This window comes from Nelumbo lutea, chromosome 6 (genome assembly GCF_056320005.1).
Source record: "Nelumbo lutea isolate HS-2025 chromosome 6, American lotus-T2T, whole genome shotgun sequence".
In the NCBI taxonomy this organism is placed as follows: Eukaryota; Viridiplantae; Streptophyta; class Magnoliopsida; order Proteales; family Nelumbonaceae; genus Nelumbo; species Nelumbo lutea.
The window spans coordinates 32,429,372-32,456,498 of record NC_142689.1 but is presented as its reverse complement, the minus strand read 5'-3'; the positions used below and the strand labels follow the sequence as shown (position 1 = coordinate 32,456,498).

The 27,127-nt window shown below is 38.8% G+C and overlaps 1 protein-coding gene across 1 annotated transcript; it reads left to right on the top strand.

The window, feature by feature from the left end:
- Positions 1-1,191: 1,191 nt before the first annotated feature.
- On the top strand, positions 1,192-24,682 carry LOC148848398 (syntaxin-61-like). Its single transcript, XM_088950698.1, has 8 exons — positions 1,192-1,382; positions 2,545-2,619; positions 6,206-6,319; positions 6,716-6,829; positions 7,084-7,277; positions 22,496-22,586; positions 23,932-23,997; positions 24,129-24,682. The coding sequence occupies exons 2-8, from the start codon at positions 2,566-2,568 to the stop codon at positions 24,237-24,239; spliced, it is 744 nt and encodes a 247-aa protein (XP_088806824.1). The 5' UTR covers positions 1,192-1,382; positions 2,545-2,565; the 3' UTR covers positions 24,240-24,682.
- The last annotated feature ends 2,445 nt before the right edge of the window (positions 24,683-27,127 follow it).

Below are 27,127 nucleotides of genomic sequence, written 5' to 3'. Positions count from 1 at the left end.
TATCCCGAACTGTTACAAGGTGGCAGTTCGGCGAAGTGTGTCCCCTTCCCGCCTAGGCTTGGCCCCTTTTGCCGAGCTGTCGTTGCTGCCACGTGTCTCATAATAAAGAGGTCGGGCCAAATCTTCCTTCATCATATAGTCTATATGAATCTCAATTATTAGAGCATAGGAAAACTTGTACATGTACAACTTCCAATTCTTAAACATCTAGTTCTAGTGGTGGAAGGGAAAAAAATTTTTGATCTTTAATAAATAAAAGGTAGAAATCTGTATTCTTCAATTTAGAGGAATTAAATAATTTTGATACTTTAGCTTGGTGGAGTGAATATGAAAAAAAATTATCAAGTTGCGTTATGACACGTGATATACTAACCCCTCTAGTGTCTATAATTCCATTGGAGTCTTCTTATATGGTAGTTATTAGGGTGTTAGATGCGACAAGAGAAACTACATGACTAATAAAGTATGGAGATGTGCATATACTTGAAAGGTTGTCTCAATGATGAGGTTGGATTATAATATAAAAGAGGGCATAACACTTCACTTAATATTTCACCAAAAGTAGATGATGTAGATTAGGGTCAATGAGATGGAGGTAGAACATGAAGAAAATGTTGAAGTCAATATTCTTTTTTGTATATTCAATAACTGTATAACATTTTTCAAATTATTGTAATAATTTTCAATTTTATTTAAATTATTTGTTATTTTTTCAATACCACTATAATTTTTCTTTTCAATTCTATTATTTTATTTTTATATTTTATTCCATTTCCAATATTCATTGGATTGTTTAAATTCAAATGAAATAAAATTTTTAAAATTTTTAAAATTCAAATGAAATAAAATTTTCAAAAAAAAAAGGCCAACCCGACTAGGCCCAGGCCCCTTGGGCTTGTGCGGTTGTGCCATAGGCCTGCGAGCCAGCACGGGTGGCCCGCTAAGTCGTGCCGTGCCGGCTCAGCCCGCCCGATTTACATCTTTTAGTCAGGATTTGTTCTCTGGAATAGTGATTCTTCGGAGCAGAAATTCAAGAAAAAACGGAAGGTTTCTAGTAGTGATTTGTGTGGGTCGGAAACGGAAACGGAAATGCCAATGCAATCGCAAGGTTGGGTTTGTTTGGAAAAACAGCGAAAGTGAAAAACACACATCACCGAACTAATTTTTAAGAAAGTGTTTTGGGGCTCGTTTTGGCGGAAAAACAGACATGGGGTTGTCATTTCTGTCTTCCCTCTGGTCCCAGGGCTCCTGACTTCCCTCTGGTCCCAGGGCTCCTGTTCAAAAGCAAATCTGCGACGAAAGTGCCTAGACAAAGGTTAGTCCCGGAGCAAAGCCCAGCTCTCACATCCTCCATTACCGGTATCGGGCAACCAGGATCGACGGTGAGTGACTACACCCCAAACTAATGGTTTCCATTTTATTTGATCCTTCGATTCCAGAACATACTCTCCCAATTCACGGTCCTTTTTCCTCGTCCGGTCTTTGATGTCCACTTGTATTTCTGGGTTTATTTGCTAATCCTATTCATGTTCACGAATCAACCAAACGCTCAGATCAATAGTAAAGCCTTGATTGAATAGGCTTCGTTTCTGTTCTCTCCTACTGCCTCCTGTAAAAGATGAAAATTAGTGGGTTTCAATCTGTATCAGTCTATCAGATCAGTATGGAAGCAACAAAATCAAATATAGCCGGAGGTTTCTAGTTTGGGTTGTTGATCACTTTGTTTGCTCAATTTATTTTATTTTCTTACTTTTTCTTTGTACATGTTACAGCCGGAGTCTGTTGGACCGCTTCAACATCCATGAGTCTCTCTATCTTCTTTAGCTTCCGTGACCTCTCTAGATTTTTTAATGTGAATCTGTTTTATTTAAGAAAACTCTTTTCAGCTTAGAGGTTCTTTCATTTTCATTTCTTTTGAAAGACTTAGGAGATCTTTTATTTTCTGTGGTTTCATCAGTGAATAAACACGTTTTTGAGTGTGAGGTACTGAAGTCGTTTTGATTGTTCAAAATCACGATTGCTGCTCGGTTTTTGATACATGATAGTTTTGAAACTTACAAACATATATATATATATATATATATATATATATATATATATTTGAGAGAAAGATAACCAACTTACAAATATTTGGAACAGTTGAATTAGGTATTACATGCTTTACTTTTCGGTTAAACAGAGGAATATTTACATGTTCGGATCATGCATCTAAACAGTGGAAGTGGAATCTAAGGGTTATTGCATAGAATCCAACATCACCATCCAAACAGTACTATCATAAAATCAATCGGGGAGGGATGAAACCCAAATATGATTCACTTCTCCCTACTCCCTGCCATAACCAACCATAACCAAACTACCAGCTAAAGCACCATAATATGCCTGAAGCTGTATTTTCTTGTTTTTTGGTGTCTAAGCTTTGGTTGCCTACTTGATGTCTAAGCATTAATATTCATATTTGTTTAGTTTCCATGTTGCATATATTGGCTGTTGTGCATTTAATTCCTTTTTGTTTATGGGCTCTAAATTTATTAGTCTTCTCAGGATGAAGTAACAGCACACAATATGTCTTCAGCTCAGGATCCATTTTACATCGTTAAAGAGGAGATTCAGGAATCTGTAAGTCTAAACTACAATTTGTTTCTCCATCTTATGGTAATGCAATTCATTGTTTTATCTCTTGATTGAGCTTTCCTGGTAGCATGTGTTTTCATATGGATGAAAGTGATTGCAGTCATTATTGGGGTTTCACCCCTACATATGATGACATAAAAAGGTGGAATCAATTCTATTATATAAAACTCCCTAGAAAGTCAAATATCTCAGTTTTGGGAGTCATGGTTTCACCAAAAGGTGGATCCATTGAATGTGGGTCCCTCATTTATATGTTGCATGTAAACATCTGTCTTGGGGACCATGGTTCCAGAAGGTAAACCCTAGACTGTTGATCTTGTCTGATCTGTCAAATTATTTTGGAGGGTTAAGAAAAATGTCAAATCATCTAACATCTAAGAGTATGCTTTTTTTTTTCCTACTTTGTTCCTCTTTTGTTAACATTATATTTCTGTTTGTCTACCTTGATCACTCCTATCTATAATCATGTTGAAAAACTCTCCAGTTCTCTTCATGAGATTGATGATATCATCTTTGAAAAAGATAGTAAGATAAAAACCTGGTCATCTTGAATGGGTAATCTTTCTTGTCTTTCTTTGCAATAGTAAGGTTGAGAGCAGAGAGACTTAGAGCTAACATAGATGGGATTGCTCATGTTTTCAAAGCTGAGAGGATGTTTTGGAGATGAGAAATTAAGAATGTAGCAGGATGGTTTGAGTAGTGGTTGTGATCATTTAGCGGAATTTTTGTGCTAATTATACAGCAGTTTATTTAGTTTTTTTCCCCTACTGGTGCTCTTAGATGGAATTAGAGATGGGATATAGATGCTTCAGTTATTCTTCTGGGGACCTGCTGACTTGTGGAGTTGCAATAGATCTGGTTATGGTGCAAAGTTTCCCTGGTATATGCCACTAATCTCTACTCCAGAATACACCTGCATAAACGCAGAAGGGGAAAGTGTCCATAAGAAGCTGATGAAAAAAATTCTAAAATAAGAAATTAATTTTAGCAGAGATGAATGAGAAAGGTGTTTTTGTCTTTTCATAAGAAGTTCAAATTTCACACTGATAAGGTGCAATTGGCTGTTATGCCAAATTTTGGGATCAGAGGCACTTGCAGTGTTTTCCAAATTCCAAGAATTTCCAAGAGATTGTTCATATTTCAGTTCATGACCTTGCAGGATTGTTTGGACACACAGGCACACTATCATGGATAAAGCCACTGGAAAAATGGGAAAAGAATGAGACAAGTGGGTCATAATAGATTGAAACTCTTGACTGGGGAGACATCGTCAGAAGAGGATGGCGCAAACCTCAAAGAAGAGCTTGCAGTGGAAAGGTAGGTTCTTTCAGAAAAAAAGAGTTCTGAATGAAGTGTCAAGAGAAGGTACAGAGTCGGTGGCTAAACAAGGGGGAGGGAATAGCAAGCATGAAGAAGGTGGGTGTCATGCGGAGGCTTTTTGGGAAGTGGTTCCTTGCCTATCTTGGGAGGAATTAGGAAGGCCATTAATGGGGAAGATGTAAGAGAAGAGTTTGGACGGGTGTTTACGGAGAGAGAAAGTATGGCTGGTGTTGTTCAAAGCGAGTCAGATGGAAGGGAAGAAGGGGTGGAAATAGGATTCAATGGTGATATGATCTACAATGAGGGGGGCAAAGTTGTGTTTGTGCAGTATTCTTCAGGGGTGAAGGAGGATCTCGTGGTTAATACAAAAGATCTCCCTTTGGCAGGGGAGAAGTCAAAAGAGTTAGAAGAAAGTAAGGTAATGGATAATGGTATGGGTTTTAACAGGATCCAAAAGTATAGAACAAGACCTTTAGTTCAAAGGGAAAATGATGATTCTGAAAATGAAGAGACCTTTAGTTCAGAGAGAGAGAACGGAAAGGAGGAGTCTGATGATGGGAAGGGGTTCAATGTTAGGGTAAAAGAGATTTGTATCAAGTTTGGGATGTTGGGACTTGATGGGGTAGGTGTGGAGGGAGTGGAATTCAAAACCTTTGAAAAGAATGCGGTGCTGGAACTGGAGTGGAGTTACGAGAGTGCCTTAGAAGTTAATGGCCTTCAGAAGAATGTTATTGCTGGAAAGTGTTGTAGGAGACTAAGAAGTCGGCAAAATTTCTTGGTTTCGAAAGTTTTTGCAAGAATAAGAGGAAGTGTGTTCGGTGTGGGGCCTGTCAAAAAAGTGAAAAAATCATAAAATTCAACAAAAGAGGAAGCAAGTTTGCAGCAGCCAGATTTTCAAGAGCCAAGTAATCTGGATTGTATTGAGGCAGCAGCTATTGCGGGTTCTGTAATTTAGTTTTTGGACATTTGTATTATCCGGGTGGATGCATCCTCAATCTGTTGTAACTCTAACCTGCCATTAATAAATTAATAATTTTTTTCTGATAAAAAAAAGTAATCTGGATCCTGTTCAGTTTGGGGGTTGGTGGGGGCTGAGAGTTTGTCTCTGTGGTTTCAGGTGTGGAGGGTTCGGGAGTTGTCATTTTATGTTTTTTGGTTTGGGTAGGCATTGTTTTGTTTGTGAAATAGGTGGTTGACGATTAAGGGGGGCTGGTTTCCAAGTCTTGGCTTTCTTCTTTGTTTGTTCATTTAAGGTGTGGTTTGGGTGTTTGTGGGTTTAGTGTTTTCTGGATTGGGTTAGGTCGTTTTTGGGATTTTGGAGTGCTCTTCTTTCAGGTGACTACTTGCCACCTTTCTTGTACTCCTGTGTTTTTCTTTAATAAAGTTTTATTTTATCTTCAAAACAAAAGGTTGAGCCTAGTTAGAGGTTCCCAGATTTCAGAACTTGAGGATAAGATGTTTTTGGAAGAACATATGGGAGTGATATGACCCACAAAAAGCTTGTGTTTCATTTGGGTTTTGCTTAGGGGCCATTGTTTGGTGCAATGGTAAAATGAGTTCACATCTTAGAGCAGCCACTCCATACAAAAATTTTGGAGGTTAAGTCCATATCCAGTAAACATTTCTCAAGATCAAGGGTAACCAAGACGATCATTTTGTAATGGGTCTTTCTTTTAAGGGGCAACTGCTTGGTGTCATGACAAAATTTCAGGCTAACAAGCATTAGAATGTGGGTTTGAGACTGACAGTAGCGACTTTGTGCAAAAACATGTCAGAGGTTGTCTTCATGCAGTCCATCCTCTTAATACCCTGGATAGCTGTGACCAGTATTGGGTAATGGCTTTCTATTGATTTTCTATGCACTAGGCCCATAGTTTACTTTTCTTAATTTCAAGTTGTTTGGTTGACAAGGTTTGCTTAGGTCATCTATGTATTTGTTTTATTTAGGAATATGTGGAAAAGTTGTAGTAGGGTGTATTTTGGAAGTGGTTGAACTTTTTAAATTTCTTCTTATGTCTCCATTCTACTTTATCTTTGAATATTATTTTGATATGTATGATGCATTTTGGTATCACCATTCTATTTTACCATCTAAAAGAACATTATTTTGATATAACGGATATGAGCTTTCTTCTTTCATTTATATTTTGGGTTCCCTAAGATTTTGGACAATTCTAAATGGTTGTGTCACTTCATTTTTTTAGATTTTCTTTCCAAGGATGTTCTAAATGTATTCCATTTCCTTTATCAGATTGATAAGCTGCAATCTACTTTCCACCACTGGGAAAACATCACTCCAAATACAGGAGAACGAGTCCATCTTACAAAGGACTTGCTAGCTGGCTGTGAGAGCATTGAATGGCAGGTACTTTAGCTGTTATAACAATTGTTAGATGTTGAATCACCTGCTGTCTAATTCCCTGTACTGAAAGACTTCATTATAGATTGCCAGTTTAAGCAGGGACACATAATTAAATACACTGACTTAATCTTTTCTTGATTTCCTTGGCAATATGTTTTCCGATTCATTAACCATCAAGAACTAGTATTTGCACTTTAGGTGGCATGGACATATCTTTTATTCCAATTTCTGGATTTTGATGCCTATAACATAATATTCCCCAAACCCCAACAAGAGAAGAAAAGGAGGGGGGGGGGAGCTACTGCATGCACTTATTCTCCATGCCAGGGTAAGTGCATTAATCATTGCTATCACAAAATCTATTTATGGCTGCTGAAAATATACTTTCTTGATAGGAAGGTGGACGAATTGGAAAAGGCAATTGCAGTAGCAGCTAGAGATCCTACCTGGTATGGCATAGATGAAGTGGAGCTTGACAAACGGAAAAGATGGACCAGCACGGCTCGTGCTCAGGTATAATCCTCATTATATTGCCAACTTCTAACCAATGACTATGGTATTTGAGTCTGAGTGAACCGGAAAAAGAACTTGGATTTTAAAAAAGCATTTAGTTATCAGGTTTATTTTTGACCAATTAATCTGGTACTTTTGGCTTGATCTGGTTTTTCATTCATTGTTTTATTTAGGACCTTCATTCAAGAAATTGTATGGTATTTTTTGATCGATGAAGAACTTATTTGGTCCTAAAGATTCTATCATTTTATTAGGTAGCTACTATCAGGAAAACTGTAGAAGTTGGAAAGGATCAGAACACTACAGTAACCAGTGGTCTTAATGGAATGCGTCAAGAGCTAATGAGGCTTCCAGATCAACATCAGGCAGCTAGGTCCAATCAGTACATGTCTGAAGATAATGATGATTTTATAACATCAGAGTCAGATAGACAGCTGCTTCTCATAAAGTACTATTTCTTTATTCCATTCTTTTCTTTCTTTCTCTTTTTTTTTCCCTTCCTCTCTTTTTTACATTTCTTGTTCCAATTCTTCCTCTTGTTTCTGTTTTCCAGCATTTCATTATACATTTGCCCAGTTCAAGTGATTTACTAAAGTTTTCCTCTGTGATTATGATGGAGGGGGGGGGGTGAATACAAGTTCAGCACTTTTACCCTTGTCATTCTTATGCTTCTAAGGAATAAAAGTTACTGAATCTTCATACAATTTTCTCGATTCCTATTAGAGAGAATTAGGTGTCATTGCTGGTGCTGGAGTATACTTCGGAGTTCTGGATTATTCAATGTGGCTGATTTTGGTGTAAATAGTTTTCATGATGTTCATTCTAGAAGAAAATTTTGCCAAATATCTACCCTACTAAGTAATAACTAAGAAAAGAACATGGAAATGTTATGTGCATATTCATTCCCAAATAACTTCTGCATTCATAGAGGTACTTCAACTTTAATACAAACTGGTTAAAGAACAAATACTTATTTTTATGGCAATTCTAGGATTGGAGGTGTTTTTAGGGATTGTCATGGGGCTGTAGTATAGATATAGAGGCAATATATTCAGGTCCTATAGGAGTATAGGGTGGGGCTCTACAAGAGCAGAAATGATGGTTGTACTGTAAAGCCTAAGGCTGGGTAAAAGACTAAACATACAGCAATTAGTGGTGGAAGAAGACTTTTTTTTTTTTTATCAATAACCTTGAAAGAATTTCATTAATTAAAATGCTTTAGGATACAACAAGAAGTTGCAAAAGGAATCAGCTTAGTAACCTGACCCAGGACAGAATTACAAATGTGCCCAAAACATATATGTTCTTTGAACCCCTTGCTTTGCTAAGCTATCTGCCAAACTGTTGGCAGATCTCCTAACCCATCCCACCTGGATTGACATGTTCCTTGACATCCATTTAAATCTTCTGAAGTCATTCTTCAACTGCCATGCCACCCCTTCCCCTTTCAGCAACCATTTTATCTCAGTTTTTGAGTCTCCCTCGATGATCAGTCTATTAATCCCCAACTCTTTAGCCTTCTCAACCCCATATGCTGCAGTTAGAAACTCTGCCTTTGCCACATCACCCTCCTCCACAGGACCGGAGTACAGAGCAATAATGAATCCATTTTCATCTCTAGTGGCCCCTCATACCTGAAGGGTCTGGGTTACCCACACAACTCTCATGATCCCATCAAAGTTCAGCTTCTTCCAACCATCTGTTGGAGGGGACCAAGATGGATAAAGTGGAAGAGTCAAGGTACATGACAATATGGATACATTTTGAGGGAAATTAAACATCTAGAAAAGGAGTTGCAAGTGTCTGCATTGGGTTCCTAGGTCTGCAATTAGATTGGCTGATTTTCTTGCAAGACAAGGGGTAAAATAGGGAATAGCTGTTTTGGGGGGTAAGCAGTGAAGATTGTATGTAAAAGTTACATCTAAAATGAAAAGAGAGATTAGGTGGTATATGCCAACCTGATGAAGAAGCAAATCTCGTTGTACATGACAATGTGACATTGTTTATTACAATCAATAAAACCATGATGCTAACTATCCAAAATAATAAAAAACAAATGCTTATTTTTATTATGTTGCAGTCTTTAAAAAATATGAATAATTTGCCTTGAGCATTACTTCTATAACACCTTGATGCATAACCCTATGGCCCATGCCTGTGTATAGGTATATTTGTCACACACAATCTTTAAAAAGTGAGAAGTTCAAATAAAGTGCAAGGGGGTCTTAGAGTATGATCAGTGTCTCAAAAGCAAGGAGTTCATCTAAAACACAATGGGGTTCCTAGAGCCTGAGGTGCAAGGCACAATTCAAGGGATGTGCCTCAATGAAGTGCTACTTTTGAGAAAAATAAAAGACAAGAAAATTTTAATTTGGAAGAATGTGCGAATCTAAATTCTAAAAGAAGTTAAATATTTCAAAAGGTCTATTATTTCACTTGGTTAGAGTGTTGCATTATTTTCTTTCTTGATTGGAAATGGTAACTTAATTAAAGCAATTTGGAGAAATATCATATACAACTGTCTGCCTCTGAAATAGGGTGTTAAACCCATGATAATCCTTTATTACAACTCTGCCCAGAATAGATTCACCCTCATAGTCCCCTGTTTAGCTAAGGTATCGGCTAGTCCATTAGCTGACCTTCTAGTCCAATTGAAAGAAGCCCCAATCTCCCTTGTTACATTGAGGGTTTCCCTTATGGTGTGTCTATATATCCAAGCTCCCAAACTACCTGAATTCAACCAATCAACTAGCAATTTAGAATCTCCTATCTCTATTTGGTTTAGCCCCATCTATTTGGCATATCTTACACCTCGAAGCAAAGCCATCACCTCTGCTCTTAAGGAGTCACCTACTCCTATAGGCCCCGAAAACATAGCAATGGTTTTGCCATTTCCATCTCTTCCTTTTTTAATTCAGATTTCCTATTTGTAAGGAAATTATAGCTTTTTGGTATTTTTTGAGGCTTGACTGTTTGTGGATAGCTGTTTCCTTCCGTACAGCTTCTCCTTGTATAAAGGCTTCATTATATTCTGGCCTTTTGATCTTAATGAAGTGCTTTACCTTATACATTCAAAAAATGAATAATAATAATACTCCCACTATACCTGACGGGCCCAGGTTTGCCCTAGATCTCCCATCAAAGTTCAACTTCATTTTCTGTTGTGTTGGTGGGTATCATAGTTCCTGTACATTAGGCCTAAAGGAAGTTGTAGCTGCTACCTCTCTCCAATTCCTGTAAATGTCCTCAGCTGAGAAGTCTTTAAACAAATTTGTTGATTTCAAAGTGAATGACCCTTGATAAAGTTCAGACCTGCACTAGAGTTCAGTAAGAAATAACAGTAGTAGAAAAAAAGGATAGAGAGAGAAGAAGAGAAGAGAGGAGAAGGAAAAACTTGTTCAAACTAGAGAGAGAGTTATTTTCTCCCTAGTCAGCCAAATTGTATTTATACTTTTCTAATGAAAAACAAAAGGTTTGCTGTGCCCCTACTTAAGTATGGGATATATCACTTAACTTAAACATGACGCCTCACGCCAAACATAAACAAATTGACAAAACTACCCCAATATAGTCGACACTTACACTCCCCCTCAAGCTGGTGAGTATATATCATATAGTCCCAGCTTGTTACATATGTAGTCTACTCTTCCCCGACTCAACCCTTTGGTGAATAAGTTTGCCCATTGATTTCCTGAGTTAACATATGCAGTGGCTATTACTCCACTTAGCACCTTCTCCCTCATAAAGTGACAGTCAACTTCTATATGTTTTGTTCTCTCATGAAAAACTGGATTAGAAGAGATGTAGACTGCAACTTGATTGTCACAATAAAGCTTCATTGGAGTGTCAATTGAGTACCCCATCTCCTGTAGAAGATTTATCAACCACACTAGCTCACAAGTTGTATGTGCCATGGCTCTATATTCAACTTCTGCACTGCTTCTTGCCACCAGTCTGTTTCTTACTCTTCCATGTCGCCAAATCACCTCCAAGAAGGGTACAATAACCTGTAGTGAACCTTTTGTTAGATATAGAACCAGTCCAATCAGCATCAGTGTATTCTTATATTTCAATATTTCCTCCACTTTTGTATAACAAGCCACAACCATGAGCTCCCTTCAAATACCTTACAATCCTTAAACCTGCACCCCAATGTGGAACCCGAGGATTCTGCATAAACTGACTCACCACGCTAACTGCAAACGAAATATCTAGCTGAGTAATGGTTAGGTAATTTAGTTTACCCACCAACCGTCTGTACCTTCCTGGATCTTCAAACTCATCGGATCACCCATATCACCACTCAAACTTGATATTTGGTTCCATAGGTGTTTAAACCAGCTTAGCACCTAGCAATCTTTTTTCCTCCAACAAATCAAGAACATACTTCCTCTAGCACAAATTAATACCGTGCATAGACCTTGCTACTTCTATCCCCAAGAAATATTTTAATTTACCAAGGTCCTTTGTTTGGAATTGCTCCTGCAGAAAGCTCTTCAACCCATCAATCCCTAATCTGTCACTGCCAATAATGACAATATCATCTATATATACCACTAGTAAAATATTCCCAACATGTGAATCATAGCTAAATGTTGAGTGATCAACCTAACACTGTTTTATACCAAACTTCTTTTTCATTTCATTGAATCTACCAAACCACGCACGGGGGGACTGTTTAAGTCCATACATGGCCTTCTTTAGTATGCACACCTTACCATATAGACCCCCTCAAGGAGATTTTTTTTTTGTTTTTTTTTTATCAATAACACTTTCATTAATTCATCAATAGAAGATTTACAAAAGGAAGACAAACACGCTTATCTTCCAAGAGCAACAAAGAATCTCAAGAAAAGGAAAAAAGAAAGAGAAAAGAAAGAAAACACACTAAAGTTACAACTTGGCCCATAAAAGTGAATCCCTTTCTGCCCCTTGTTTAGCTAAACCGTTAGCTAGGGAATTAGCTGATCTTTTAACCCAACGTATCTTAACCTCCATCTCCCGCACCGGCCACTTGAATTTCCTCCTCTCATTATTGTACTTCCATAAGCCATTGTGATCTTTAAGCAACCACCCTATCACCACCTCTGAATCCCCTTCAATTAAGAGTTTCCTGATGTTCAACTCTTTAGCCTTTTGGACTCCTTCCATAACTACAAAGATCACAACTCTAAGGGAGTCACCCACTCCAATTGGGCTTGAGAGCATGGCAGAAATGACCCCATTTTCATCCCTAAAAACACCCCCAATCCCTCATTTTCCCGGATTTCCCCTGCTACACCCATCAAAATTTGATTTCACAAATCCACTAGGTGGAGGGGTCCAAGCCACACTCATTACTGACTTAGTTTGTGTGCAACTTGCAATTTCACCCCACTTCCTCAACATGTCATCCACAGTGTAATCTGTGAAGAGCTCCAAAGATTTCAGCCACTGTACCACCCTAATATGAATGATAGCCCTCAGATCTGCTGCTCCTCTCCGAGCTTTTGAGAATATCCTGGAGTTTCTTTCTTCCCAAAGTGTCCAACATACTGCAGCCCTTAGTCCTCTCCACATTGTCCTTCCCCTTTTTATCCGCCACCTGAAAAAAGAAGGGGAAAAAAGGCCTTGCAAGTTTGATGGGGTATTCCAACTACATCCAAATAGGGACAAAGCCCATTCCCAAATTGACCTTGCAAAATGGCAAGACACCAGTAGGTGAAAACCAGTCTCCCCATCCGCTTTACAAAGAACACACCACTGAGGTGACAACCAAGTATTGGGTCTCTTCTTTTGGAGTAGATCACCAGTATTGATTCTTTCCAGATAGGTTTCCCAATAAAAACTACCAACCCTAGGAGGTATTGCTCTGCACCAAACCTCATCAACAGGAAAAGGAGGGAAGGTAGGACTGGTGGACTGACTTAAGACTTTGAAGAAAGAAGCACACGAAAAAATGCCGTTAAGAGAAGGTGTCCAAATTCTAGAATCCGCCTTAGTGGGGTCTAAGACAACGTTATCAAGAATTGCAATAAGGCTCAAAATATTGTCAAAGTCTGAGTCCCTCAAATCCCTTCTTAGACCCAAGTTCCACCCAATCCCAAAAGTGGAAGAGGACGAGGTAGTAAAAGACGAGATTGGCTCATTTTTCAGATCAGAAAGAGCAAACAAAGAAGGAAACTGATCCTTTAGAGGGGCATTCCCCACCCAGGTTTGTTCCCAGAATTTTATGGAGTTACCGGAATTCAAATCATACCTGATATTAGGGGAGAAAACTAGTAGCAGGTCATGAATGGCTTTCCAAGGAGAATTGCTTGTGGTCCTAGCTCTGATTCCAGCGTTCCATCCATTATGCTCCAACCCATGAATACTTGCCACTATTCTAGCCCATAGCTTCTCCTTCTCCAAGGGGAATCTCCACAACCACTTTCCCAACAGAGTCATATTCCTTCTCCTAATATTCCCAAGCTCCAAACCACCACATGTCTTACTCCTACAGACTATCTCCCAGCTAACTCTATGATCCCTCTTTTCCTCTCCCGGTTCCCACAGGAAATCTCTCATTAGCTTCTCCAATCTATTAGCAACCTTCACTGGGATTTTAAACACCGACATGAAAAAGATAGGTAAATTAGCAAGTGTGGCCTTAATAAGAGTAATTCTCCCACCAAGAGAGAGGTAGTTCTTTTTCCATGACACCAGTCTTTTTTCAAACCTTTCCACCACCGAGTTCCAAAAGCTCTCTCTCATAGGATTATCACCTAAAGGCAACCCTAAATAGTTCAATGGCCACTCTGAGACTTCACACCCTAGCACTTCAGCACTCTCCCTGATCTCTCCCTCTTCCAAATTCACCCCCACAACATAGCTCTTCCCAAGGTTAACCTTCAAGTTGGATATTTGCTCAAACAATTGTATCACCGACTTCAAATTCCTGATAAAGCTCACATTACCGCCTTCACAAAACAAAATCGTGTCGTCAGCAAACTGCAAGTGAGTAAGGGGGTTTCCACCCTCCCAACTCTCCAGCCTCTAATAAGCCCCCTAAAATCTGCTCTGTGAATCAGTTTCCCCAAAACCTCCGCAATTAGAATGAACAAGAAAGGAGAAAGGGGGTCTCCTTGTCTTATACCCCTACTGGCTGGAAAGAAATCTACCACTGTCCCATTCACTAGCATTGAGTAATGACAATTCCGGACACAACCCATAATCCACTTACACCACCTATCCTCGAACCCAAATTTAGTCAAAACTTTCCTCAAAAATTCCCAGTCCACCAAGTCATAAACCTTTTCCAAGTCCAACTTACAGACCACTCCCTTCTTATTATCCCTCTTAAAGTTCTCCACACTCATTAGCAATTAAAATCTGATCAGTAATTTGTCTTCCATTCACAAAAGCTCCTTGGTAGTGTGCAATGATATCTGGCAAAACCTTCTTCAGCCTCAAAAACAACACTTTTGCAATGATCTTATACAAGTTATTAACCAAGCTAATTGGCCTAAAATCCTTCGGGTGGGAAGCATCTTTTTTTTTTGGAATTAAGGCTATAAATGTAGAGTTCACACCCGGATTGACAATTCCTCTTCTGAAAAACTCCTCAAACACCCGCAAAAGATCATCTTTCAAAATATCCCAATAGCCCTGATAAAAGGCCTTTGTGAACCCATTCGGCCCTGGGGCTTTTGTTCTATCCATAGAGAATACAACCTCCTTGATCTCTTCTAAACTAAAGCTTCTCTCCAACCTTCTCCTGTTCTCCACCCCTACATCTGGCCAATCCAATCCTTCTACCCACACCCTTCTACACACAAGCCTTCTTAGAATAGATTTGAAGTGCTCCACACAAGCCCCAACAATCTCCTCTTGATGTACTAGCTCAACTCCATCTACTACCAGTTTGGAGATCAGGTTCTTCCTTCTCCTGCCATCTGCTAGAGAGTGGAAAAACCTAGTGTTTCTGTCCCCCTCTTGCACCCATTTACACCGAGATTTTTGCCTCCAGCTAATTTCCTCCTTGTGCAGGCAGTCCTCTAACTGTCTTCTTAAACCTCTCGTGAGCTCATTGTCTTCTCTTCAAGTTCTCCCCTTTCTTCTTTAGAGTCAAGGCTTTCTATCTTATCCAACAAATCTCCCTTTCTTTTTTCTATCCTCCCAAATTCCATCAGATTCCACTCCTTGATTTTTGCTTTCAAAAATTGAAATTTCTTATGGAATTTCATCCCCTCCCATTCCACCAATGGGTTACACTCATACCACCACTCCCTCACTTTGTTAGTAAACCCTGGGTGGAATAACCACATATTTTCAAATCTAAAGGGGGTAGGACCTCCACGCCTTCTTTCCTCCTTACATAACACTATGGGCCAATGATCGGAGGTCACCCTTGGAAGAGCTCTAGAAGCCAAGGTTCCCCAATGCTCTTCCCAATCTAGAGAGAACACGAATTTATCCAGTTTAGAGCAAATGGGTCTAGATTGGAGATTTAACCAAGTAAATGTCTTATGGGCTAGGGGGATCTCTTTAAGCTCAAAGTCATCCACAAAACTATTAAACTTCCTCATGCTTTTTGTCACCCTTTGGTTAACCTTATTGGATTCCTCCGAGAATTTAATCACATTGAAGTCCCCACCCATGCACCAGGGCCCATCCCACAACCCTCTAACATTTGCCAATTCCTCCCACAACTCCTTTCTCTTTCTGTAGTCATTTGGTTCGTAAACATTTGTGAGAACCCATGTAAAATCACCCTCATGCTGCTTAAACTTCACTGAAACCGAGTACTTTCCGATCAACTCCTCCAGGCCTTCAACCACATCCCTCTTTCACATTGTTACAATCCCCCCCGGATGCACCCCAAGAGGGGGCAGCCACCCAACTAATCCCCTTGGCTTTCCAAACACTCCATGCCCAATTGTTATTAAACTCCATTCTCTTAAACTCTTGCAACAGCACAATGTCTGGGTCAAACCATATTATTACCTCTTTTATTGTCGCTCTCTTCCTTGCACTCCCAATTCCCCTCACATTCCAACTAAGAATCTTCATTCCACTTCTTATTTGAACCCCTTGCCACCTTCCACTACTTTCCCCCTTTCCTCCTATCTCCTTTTACCCCAAGAATTTTGTCTCCTACATCTCTCTTCAATCTCTCTACTTCGCTCAATCTCCTCTTCTTTATTCTAATCTCCTTCCTCTTCTATAAGCTTTCTTTCAACACATTCAAATTTTCCAACCTACAACCCAACTTCCTTACAAATTCTACTATCACGTCTTCTCTCACCGAGTCCTCCACCCCTACCCTTCCTACCGGATCCCCTCCATCTCTGTCCACCTGCCCTTTCTTCCTCTCCTCTGGTCCCACCTCTGTTCTTTCCTCTCCATCCATCCTCCCTCTCCTATTATCTCCTTCCTTCCCTGTTCCTTTCCTTCCATCTCTACCCTCAATCCTTTCCCTCCTCTCCACTAACCCCTCCCCTCTTCCTTCCTCCCCTTCCCTCCTCCAAATCAACTTTCCTTCCACTTCCTTAAACACTTTTTCAATGATTTCCCGCACTTTTTCACTCCTAAAACTTCCTTCCCTCACCTTCCCACTTTCCTTCATCCCCCTCTCCCCCTCCTCGAAGATCCCGCCTTCTAGCACGACTGCATATTCATGGGCTACAGGACATGGAATAGAAACGGAATCTGGAACCAAAGACACAGGAGACACATTAGTAGCACAAACCGAATTCACTTGGTTACCTAGGATTGATGGACAAACTAGAAAAGGACTGCTCCCGGCCTCCCTCTCTTGTTCCAGAGGTTGGTAAACATCTGTCTCCCTTAGTTGGTTGGGAAGTACTTCTGTCCTTTGGTTAACCTGGTGATCTTTCCCCTCTACCCCTGGTTCACCCCTAGGTGGTGTGTTCCTGCTCAGCTTCCTGTTCTCCCGGTTTACCCCTTCTGATAATCCTTGCACACTCTGTAATCTTGGAAATGAGTTGACCCGAATGCAATCTACGCCCTGAAATAAGCTTGCAATATTCCACCCATCCAAGTCACCACCAGCACAACTCCCTTCATCGTTTACACTGCCCACGCTAGTACCATCAGCAGAACGGACCTCCGCTTCTTCATCTCCTTCACTACACTGCACCCAACCTTCCTCCTTCTCTTCCCTCTCTTCAGTTCGTTCCCTAGCGAATCTTGGATTCGGCCTTTCTGAGGAGCGTCACAGTTGGCTATGCTCCTCCAAACTTTGCCGGTAAACCCACTGCAACACCGGTTTCTTCTCCAACTTCCGCCGCTGCGCACAAGCCTCCCCCTTTCTCACGACTTGGGATGATGATAGACCATTACCATTGTCTATCAGCGCCCCAAGGGAAACCTCTTTGCCCCGACCCATGTGACAGTTTAAGTTATCACGTGGGTTCTTCAAATGGATCCCCCTTTCGGAGTTACGCCCACCCGACCCGCCCGCTTGACCTTTTAAGTTGTCACATGGGCCCTTCCAAAACTGTCCCGGCTCAACCTCCACCCCACCCGACCCACCCGCCACCTTCAACGGCTCAGACCAGACCTTTCGGCTCCCCAACCCATCTTGCCTTTTCGCCACGTCAGCAAAGGAAGAGAATCCCGCCATTAAGTTGTTTAATTCAAACCTGTTTGAAATATTTTCCTTAAAAAGATTTCTTGTTATTTGATTTCTCAGACCCTATTAGAGAAAGAGACTCACTTAGGGCTGAGATCTTTGTAGCTCTGGAAGGAATTCAAAGAGCAAGGGAACTAAATATCAATTGTTTGATCCTGAAAGGTGATTCAAAGGTGGTGATTAGTTGGTTGAAGAAAGAGGACAATGGTTTGTGGAGCTATAACAATGAAAAGAAAAAATTGTTATGGTTGTGTAAGGACATTGAGATACAATACAACTAGGTGAAGATGACCACTAATTCATTTGCAGATGGGTTAGCCAAACAAGGGGTGAATAGGGAGTCTGTCTTTTGGGCTAATTTTTAATTTCCTTTCATTGTATTTTGTTGATGGGGAGCTAAGACATTTTATCTCCCTCTTATTGTATCTAAAGCTTCACAAATCTTCACTTAATTAATAAGGTTTCCGTTATTGATAAAAAAAAAGTATTTGTAACCATTTTATGACACTATTTTATATTGTTCCCAAATATTTGAATGAACTAAAGAAAAAGGACTTGGCATACGATTATCAACCCTAGGACTAAAGGGAACATGATGATGTTTACCCAACTAACACGATTCACAATCCAAAATAGAAAGATGACTCAATGACGGAACAAGTGACTTCAGTGCTTTAAGTGATGAATGACCATGTCTACGGTGCCACTGAAGAGGAGAAAGAGATGTTTGAAGAGCTGTTGACGAACCACCACCACTGTCAAGATAATATAGTCCACTAGCTTCATGTCCTCCACCAATCTTCATCCCCGTCTTGAGATCCTGAAAAACACAAGAAGAAAGGTAAAAAGTGATAGAGCAATTAAGAGACTTGGTTAGCTTACTAACAAACATAAGGTTAAAAGCGAATTTGGGAATATACAAAACTGAGGACAAGGATAAAGAGTCTATGTGAATTTTACCAACACCACAAATGGAAGATGTGGAACCATTAGCTAGGGTAGCAAAGTGTGATGTGGAGCATTGAGAAAGGGAGGAAAACACACCTAGAGTCCTAGTCATGTGATCGGAAGCTCCAGAGTCAATAATCCAAGGGTTGGGTTTGGATGCTAGACACGCCAGACCTGAGTGTGCGAGGGTAGCTGTAATCTGTTGAGACGTGGCTTGAATAAACCGCTCATACTCATCAAGTGGGACACTCGTCATCTCCTTCCCAGAAACATCCGTAGATGTAGAAGGCATTTGATCAGCTTCTTGACTCTCCTATCTGGGACTAATATATTGGCCACTGCATGATTTTTTCAAGTTGAAGTTAGGCCATGCAAATCATAACAAAAGTTGATGGTGTGCCATTCCATACCACAATGTGTACACTTCCTCGGACCATTACTATGTCCTTTGCCACGAACTCCCCCTGAATCTCGACCTCCAATACGTCTACCACCACCACTATGACTTTACATGGGTCCACCACCACCACCACGACCATACATGGGTCCACTACCACCACTACAACTAGGCTGAACTTCCCGAGATCCACCTCTAACTCCACGACCTCCCACTCTTGTCATTGCAAAGGCAGACTTGTCAGAGATATTTGAAGTCTCTATAGGTCCAACAGAAATCTTCCGAAGTCTGGCAAACACCTCTTCTTGAGAGGGAAGAGCTGATCCACCTAATATCTGTGCTTTCACTGGTTCATAATCAGGTTTCAACCCTACTAAAAATCTGGTTACATCTAGTTGTTCTCTCTATTGTTGCTGAATCTTAACATTGGAAGTGAGGGGATGGTACACATTCAACTCGTTATGAAGGTTCCTCATGCTAGCATAGTATTCCTCAAGACTTTGGCTACCTTGTTGCAGATTAAAGTACTCTTGATAAAGCTGGTACACTCTAGTAGTGTTGTCTTGTCCCGTGTACAACTTCTTGGCATGGTCCCAAATTTCTTTGGCTGTATCTAAGAACATAAAATTCACACTGATCTTGGGTTCCATACTATTCTACAACTAGGCCATAATCTGTGCATCTTTTTATTCCCAATTACTATACTGTTGAGAATCAGTGGGAGGTTTTTCTTCTCTTACATGCTTCACTTTCTTCTTGGCCCTAAGGAAGACCTCTACAAATTTTGCCCAAGGCACATAATTTTCCCTATTCAATTTGATAAGAGGACATCTGAACATTCAGGTAATCAGTGGGAACCATGAAATTAGATATGTATTCACTACTGTCTCCCATATCTGATTTTTTTCTTCCTCCTTTTTTTTCACCTGTATATCACACTTCTGATTCACTTCTCACCACACTACACACTAGTGGAAACACCTACAGTGATGGTTTTCAGCAACAACAGTTGTTGATACTCTTCGTTCTCAGCACCATAAACCTACCTCAACATAGCAACCCATCAACCACTTGATTCACACTTAAACACCCAAACAATCCACCTATTTGATCAGCAAAGAAACAACCTGCACTCGACTGTCCACTGCACCACCTGACAACCCTCTTCGTACCATTGATTAGAGGGTTCCCTACGAACCACCACAAGCACCCACTAAACCACCGACTGAAGGCATGAAAACCTCCAAAAGGAAAGAGCAATCACTCCTTTTCAGCCCTTGTCTCCAACCGATGATGCAAAAATCTGGAAAACCCTAGGCTGAATGGTGGTACAGAGAATTCTGGGCAGATCTGAATTTGTCATAGTCGCTCTGATACCATGATAAATTTCAGACTTGCACTAGAATTCAGTAAGAAATAACAGTAGCAGAAAGCTAATAAGGATAGAGAGAGAAGAGAAGAGGAGAAGAGAAGAGAAGAGAAGAGAGGAGAAGGAAAAACTGGTTCGAACTAGAGAGAGTTATTTTTTCCCTAGCCAGCCAGATTGTATTTATACTTTTCTAATGAAAAGCAAAAGGTCTGTTGTGCCCCTACTACCCCTATACAGTCAACACTAACAACCCTAATGGATATTCTTTCAATATCCATTAGGGTCATTCAGTGGTTGAAATCAATAAAAGAAGATAAAGCTTGGTCAATGTAAAGACTGGTTTCAGCAATAAGCAAATCTGTTGCTGAATGGGTGCTGCTATTACCAGACTTCAGTCAAGTTTATAGGGGGGATCTGGGGGATAATTTGGGGGAAGTGTTGGGGTCCAATTATGTAATTTGGAAGATTCTTGATGAGCTAGCAATTTTCTGGTTGTTTTCTTGATTGTATTTTTGCTTTGGGTGATGTCTTATCACTTAGATGGTTGTACTACTTTTTTATTTTAATGAAATTTTATTTTACCACCAAAAAATATTCTTTCAACAGTTTCATCCTTGGATTTCTCCACTCCACTGAAGATCCTATTATTTCTTTCTTTCAAAAGTAACCAAAGAATAGCTGCTCTTGTTGCTCTCCACATAACTCTTCCACGCCTCTTCGGTTGTTTGAAAAAACTTGGGTTAAATAGGCTCACCACATCCAAGGGATGTGCACACCTGCATCCAAAGAGAAAGGAAAACCAAGTCCAAATAAAGAGTACAAAAGGACGGGGGATTAATAGGTGTATGATTGTCTCACTAGAACCCAAGCGGAGAATACAAACATGAGGTGAGAGGCAAAAAGTTGGCCTCTTTCTTTGCAACACACATCCAAAGTATTGATCTTTTTGGAATACCACCTCCCAGCAAAAAGCCATAATTTTTGGAGGTATAGACTCTCTACAGAGTTAGTTGACTGAAGAAGAACATTATAGAAAGAGGCACAAGTAAATATACCAGACGGGGAAGGTTTCCAAATTCTACTATTTGAACAAGATTGACCCAAATAGGTCAACCCTAAAAGAACAACAAGTGCATCCAACATTTCCTTTTCCAATTCCCTTAGCCCTCTTCTCAAACCCAAGTCCCATGAATTATCAATAAAAACTGAAGAGATCACTTTTTTTTTTTTTTAAATTCTCTGAGAGTGAATAAATAGAAAGGAACTTATCACTAAGGGGACTCTATCTTTTCTTTTTTGAAAGATAGACCCAAACATCTTCCCAGAACAACACTTTGTTTCCTGCTCAGGCATCAAATTTAAAATAAAGAAGAATATAAGGCAAAATAACGTGAATCACTTTCCAAGGAGAACAACAAGAAGCCCTAGGGTCGAATCCCGAATCCCAACCATTGTTTTCCAATCCTACATAAGCTAGGATTGTAGTCTTGTATGCCCAAGTCCTACATAAGCTAAACTGTTTAAACTCTAAGCACCATATACACAACCTACAATATGGTAAACTATGCATTTGACATCAAACTCAAGGTTAATTCATGAAAAATTACAACAAGCCAGGTGAGGTGCACCTGAATTCAGGCAAGGTGAGGTCTTTGTCTGCATGAAGGGAGGTGCATCTTGTGAGAAAAAGAGTAAAAGAAAAACTTACTATATAACAATAATCAATTCTTAATTTTGAAAGAGATAAATTCCGATAGCTCAATTGGCTAAAGCAACTTGTTATTAACATGAAGGTTGTAGACTTGTAGGCTCAATTCCATATAGTTTAAATTATTTGAACTTTAATACTCATATCTACAACATATGGCATTGTAAATTACCAATTCACACATCAAATTCAAGGTTAGTGCATCAAAGCATATCAACAAGCCAGATGAGGTACACCACACAAAATGAGCCTCACTTCTAGTCATGCCTTTTGAAACAATTGCCAATTTTCCATGCATTGAGATGTATCTTTGTGTTTGTATTTATATGTATTTGTGATTATATTTATGCTTCAACTTATTTAAAGAAGTATTGTTTTACACTTAAATCTTTTTAATAGGTATTAAATGATTTGTAAGCTTCTAACAATTTTATAGTTTTTACTAACAAAAAAAAAACATTTTATAGTTCTTGTTTTATACAAGCAGCTATTTATTTATATAATGTACTCTTGTTCATGCTTTGTATTTCCTAACAACATTGTAACTCATGAAGCTTAAGCCTCTCACATCCAAGGGTTGGGGTGCCTTGCTTCACACCTCTGCATTTTTAAATGTTGGTCTTTTGCAGGCAGCAAGATGAAGAGCTGGATGAGCTTAGTTCAAGTGTGGAGAGAATTGGCAATGTAGGACTTACCATACACGAGGAACTTCTTGGACAGGTCCTTCAGAAACTATAGATCCATAGTTCACCAGATAGACTGCTTATGAATCCATTATTTTCCAGAATTCAGATGCTTGTAGTTTCTTTACTTGTACAGGACATATGCTATTGTTTGGGAAGCATCAAAAGATTTCAAGGGTGTTAACTGTTGGCTTCTGTTTCAGAGACAGATGGAAAGCATAATTATTTAACCCGTTCTTTGATTTATAGTTTTTTCTTTGTAGAGTTGATCACCTTTGACCTTTGTCACCAACCAGCTTGTTTTATACGTTTTCTTTAGCCTGGCATGGCACCTTTTGCTAGTAGCTTGATATGATAACTATTCTAAGGAGAAAAAGGAAGTAATAAAGTTTGAGATGTAGAAGTAGGGGTGTACAATCGGTCGGTTTGGTTAGAACCGAAGACCTAACTGACTATTCGGTTTGACCAACTCTCCCAACTGAACTGAACTGGACTACAATTTAGAACCGACCCGACCCTAACCGAATTCAGTTTGGTTTTAATAATTAATGAACAATTAGCTATTAATCTTTAGTCTAGGTTTTAATGAACTGGACTACAATTTAGAACCGACCCGACCCTAACCGAATTCAGTTCGGCTTTAATAATTAATGAACAATCAGCTATTAATCTTTGGTCTAGGTTTTAATGAACAATTAATACAACTACAGTCATTTAATGAACAGTTGAATGACTAATTATTAAAGCAATTACATCATTCTTCACAAACAATTAATGAATAATTAATAATCAGTCTAGATTTTAATAGTCTAGTTGTTTAGAGTCTCTAGGTTATTTAACTATTATTAATTAAAGGCTGGAATAGGTCCAACTGCCCAAAGCACAATGGGGAATTGTGAATTGACCTTTGTCCATTGGAAAAGATAATAATGATTAATTAATGAGTATAAAGTATTGAATAGAATATTATATATTTAATATACTTAATTAAATACAGCCACTAATTCAGTTTTTGCTTCGGTTTGGTTGAAAATCTCAATCAAACTGAAACAAAAACCAAAATGAACCAATATCCGAATTAATTGAACCAAACGAACTTATTTGGTTTGGTTCAGTTCAGTTTTCAGTTTATCAACCAAATTTGAACACCCCTATGTAGAAGAATGACAAGAATTGGATGGTTTCCTCTAACATTTATTATGCTGGGCTATATCCTTGCTGTTCACATGTCCTCTCAGCACCATCACCACCACCATAAAGATCATTGTTGTTGGTCTCATGATTGTAGTTATTGTTATTGTTATTGCTGTTGTTGTTATTTAGTTGTTTCATTTTTACTGTTTTCTGTCACTCATACTAATTAGTCATTTTTGGCACCACAGGAGAAGATCATACAGGATTTGAGTTTGGAAATGGACAGCACTTCAAATCGTCTTGATTTTGTTCAGGTTAGTCTTCTTGTACATCATTTCAGATTTTATGCATTAAGGTCAAACCTAATTAAGTGAAGATAAAAATTTTCTTTATTTCCTTGAATGATTAGTAAACTAATGGAAGGGAAGTTCTCGTTTTTTTGCAGAAGAAGGTGGCTATGGTTATGAAGAAGGCCAGTGCCAAGGGCCAGATTATGATGATATTGTTTTTGGTAGTTCTGTTCATTGTTCTCTTTGTTTTGGTTTTCTTCACCTAGTCCATACGGAGAGGTATGCTGCTTTAGTAGAGAGAGCTTCATGGTAGCAATTAAATTGAGGAATCCGAAGCAATATGAAATGGTTGCAGTCTTACATATCTGGGTTTTTAGATCAGTTGCCACCCAATGAAGCTGTTCAATCAGAACCTCTCCTCTTTTGGGACAACCGCATTTCCCACAAAACAAGTAGGAAATGATATGGATTTTATTGGTGGTATAAGTTGGAGGTTGAAAATAGGTTTATATAATTCTTTTCCTCTTCACGTATGTGTGTTTTATTTGTGTTAAGAGAGATATTAGTAGGGTTAAATGCATGTGGACCAAAGATGCTTATCGAGAAGCCTAGTGCTCGGTAGGACCTTCCTGGGGTTGTTTTGTTTATGTATGATATGCCACAAGCAACAGTGCCTTATTTTTTATGTAAAATAATAAGTGTTTGGAAATATCAGGAGTTGGAGACTGATTTTTTTTTTCTTTTTGTGTTGGGTTCTAAGCTACTAAAATTCCATTCAGATCTCAGGATCTGTCTCTCTTATTGGTACATTAGATTTAGAGTTACTTCAGTTGTTACTTGGGGAAATTACCATGATTGCCTTGTTTAAAAAAATGATAGTTTTGATGTTTTATAACTAAATCAGTAGTTTCTACTATTGAGTTTTGAGTATAGTTGTATAAACCTTGGAAAGTTGGAAGGAGTGAAGGACAAGTACTTCCCATGGCCTCCGGTTTTTCATCTTCATTTAGGGTTTCTTGAGCTATAATCATGTCTAAAGTCATAGATGATGACATCGTCTTATATTTGCACCCACCTCAGAGAACATCTACACGTTCCTTGTTTTATGCCTCCTATGTTTGCTGAGTTGTTTACACTTCCTGGTGGTAGGGGTGTCAATTGGACTGGATTTGGTCCAATCCGATCCAGTCCGATGTGAGTCCATTATAAATAGACCATGTCCAATCCAATTCAATGAATATTTTGGACTGTGCCAATTCAATGTCTCGACTCTTTACCTTTCAATTTGTTCAAATTCGTTTTGATTTAGATTGGTTGTACTTTCAATCCAAACCCGGTTCATTGACACCTATATTCTTATATTAATGGACCATAAATTCGTTTTATCCAACCCAATTTAATATAAATTTATTATTTATTATGGACGGACCAAGTCCAATCCAATCTAGTAAATATTTTGGATTGGATTGGTTCAATCTAATGTCTTGTTGGTTCGTCCAATCCATCTAAATTGATTTTGGACTGAATGGCGTTCAATCCAACACTGGTCCATTAACACCCTTACCTGGTGTGGTAAATGCGTTTACCTGTTTCCTGTGCTTGTTTCTCCGGAAATGTCAACTGGGTAAATAAGTCAATTTCCTAAGGCTGTGTTTGGTTGCAGTGCAATTTTATTTGCACTAGTACAAACGTGTGGGAATGCAAATGAAAAAAAAAATGCAAATTCCCATTTAATTTTGTTTTAGGTTTTACTTTATTTTGCTTCATGTCTTAATTTACTTCATTACAAATTTTGAAGCAAAAATAAATCAGAATTTACATTCAAATCATTTGCAATGCCATAAATCAGTGCACAACCAAACACAGCTTAAAAAAATCTCCTACTTCTGTGTGCTAGCAGAAACATTTTAGTTCTACAATAGTTTAGCTAATTTTCCTCCTACATGGGTAAGTGATTTACCCTCCTCGAAGAAAGGCAAAACTTATTCGGAAAAGTGGCTCAAAGATTTATTGGAGGTTTAGTTTAATTTTCCGGGACCCTACATTTCCATGCAAAAGAATGTTCAGAAGTTCCACATTGACCAATTAACAAATGAGCCCTTGTTGGAGTAATTGCACCTTGGGCATGAGTAGTAAGAAATGATTTAAGCACTAATAATTTAACAGCAGATATGACTTTAAATAGAGCAGATTGACAAAATAGGGTTCATGTAGTGGACACCATATACATCACATGATCTATTTATTTTCTATTTTTTCTTATTTTACAAGGTACACTTACCAATCAAGGTAGGGACTTTTACAACAAAATGTCAAGTTGAACATCTCAAATTTTCACTAGTTCATCCTTTTGTTTAACGCTATAATTTCTGCACCCTCATTTGCCAATTTTACCCCTTGACTTGAGGCATAAGAATCCTAATCTCCTTGACTCTTTGTGGATAAAAACTGTGAAGCAAATAATAATATATCAGAACTTACCAGGGGGTGGTTTTGGTCATATCTCAAAAGCTTTGGATGCAGTTTTCTTATTTGAAAATGCCAGATATTTGCGTATTTGGTACTCAGCAAATCTAGATTCATACCTACATACATACATATACACGCATCTAAGATCTAGCCATCAAATTTTATGTGTAGCTTTTATTTCCTTAAGTTTAAGTATTAATATAATAAAAAATTATATATTATTTGGAAGGTATAAGTATGACTGTTTCCGGAGTTAGAAAAACAAAAAAGATGTTTTTCAGACTCTACATTGGAAATTTGGAATTTGGGAGATTAGTAACCGCACAGATCACAACCTCACAAGTACTACATTGGAAATTTACTCAACGAAGCAGGTGATAAGTCTAAGCCTAGGGATGAAATTAGTATTAGCAGCTTATACATTCTTAACTGCATTACCAAAAAAATAAAGCTTATACATTCTAAAATCTAAACAGAACACTGAAGCAAGCGGGATGAACGTCGTGCAGCTCATCTTATTACTGTAGGATCACGAATTGAACTTTGAGCACAAGGTTTCAGATTCGGACCTTTCTGCTCTCTGAAAAGGGTAAAGCTTTTAGGCTTTTATGATCTCTGCAGTTTTTTAGCTGATTAAAGTACCAAATTTGACTTGGGGCTTATCAGAGAGTAAATTGAAGTATCA

What these genes read in the sequence shown, in the direction of transcription:
- LOC148848398 (XM_088950698.1), top strand. Translation starts at nt 2,566, where the DNA reads ATGTCTTCAGCTCAGGATCCATTTTACATCGTTAAAGAGGAGATTCAG. An exon ending in AAGAGGAGATTCAGGAATCT is followed by an intron (nt 2,620 to 6,205) that starts GTAAGTCTAAAC and finishes TTCCTTTATCAG; the next exon opens with ATTGATAAGCTGCAATCTAC. An exon ending in GTGAGAGCATTGAATGGCAG is followed by an intron (nt 6,320 to 6,715) that starts GTACTTTAGCTG and finishes CTTGATAGGAAG; the next exon opens with GTGGACGAATTGGAAAAGGC.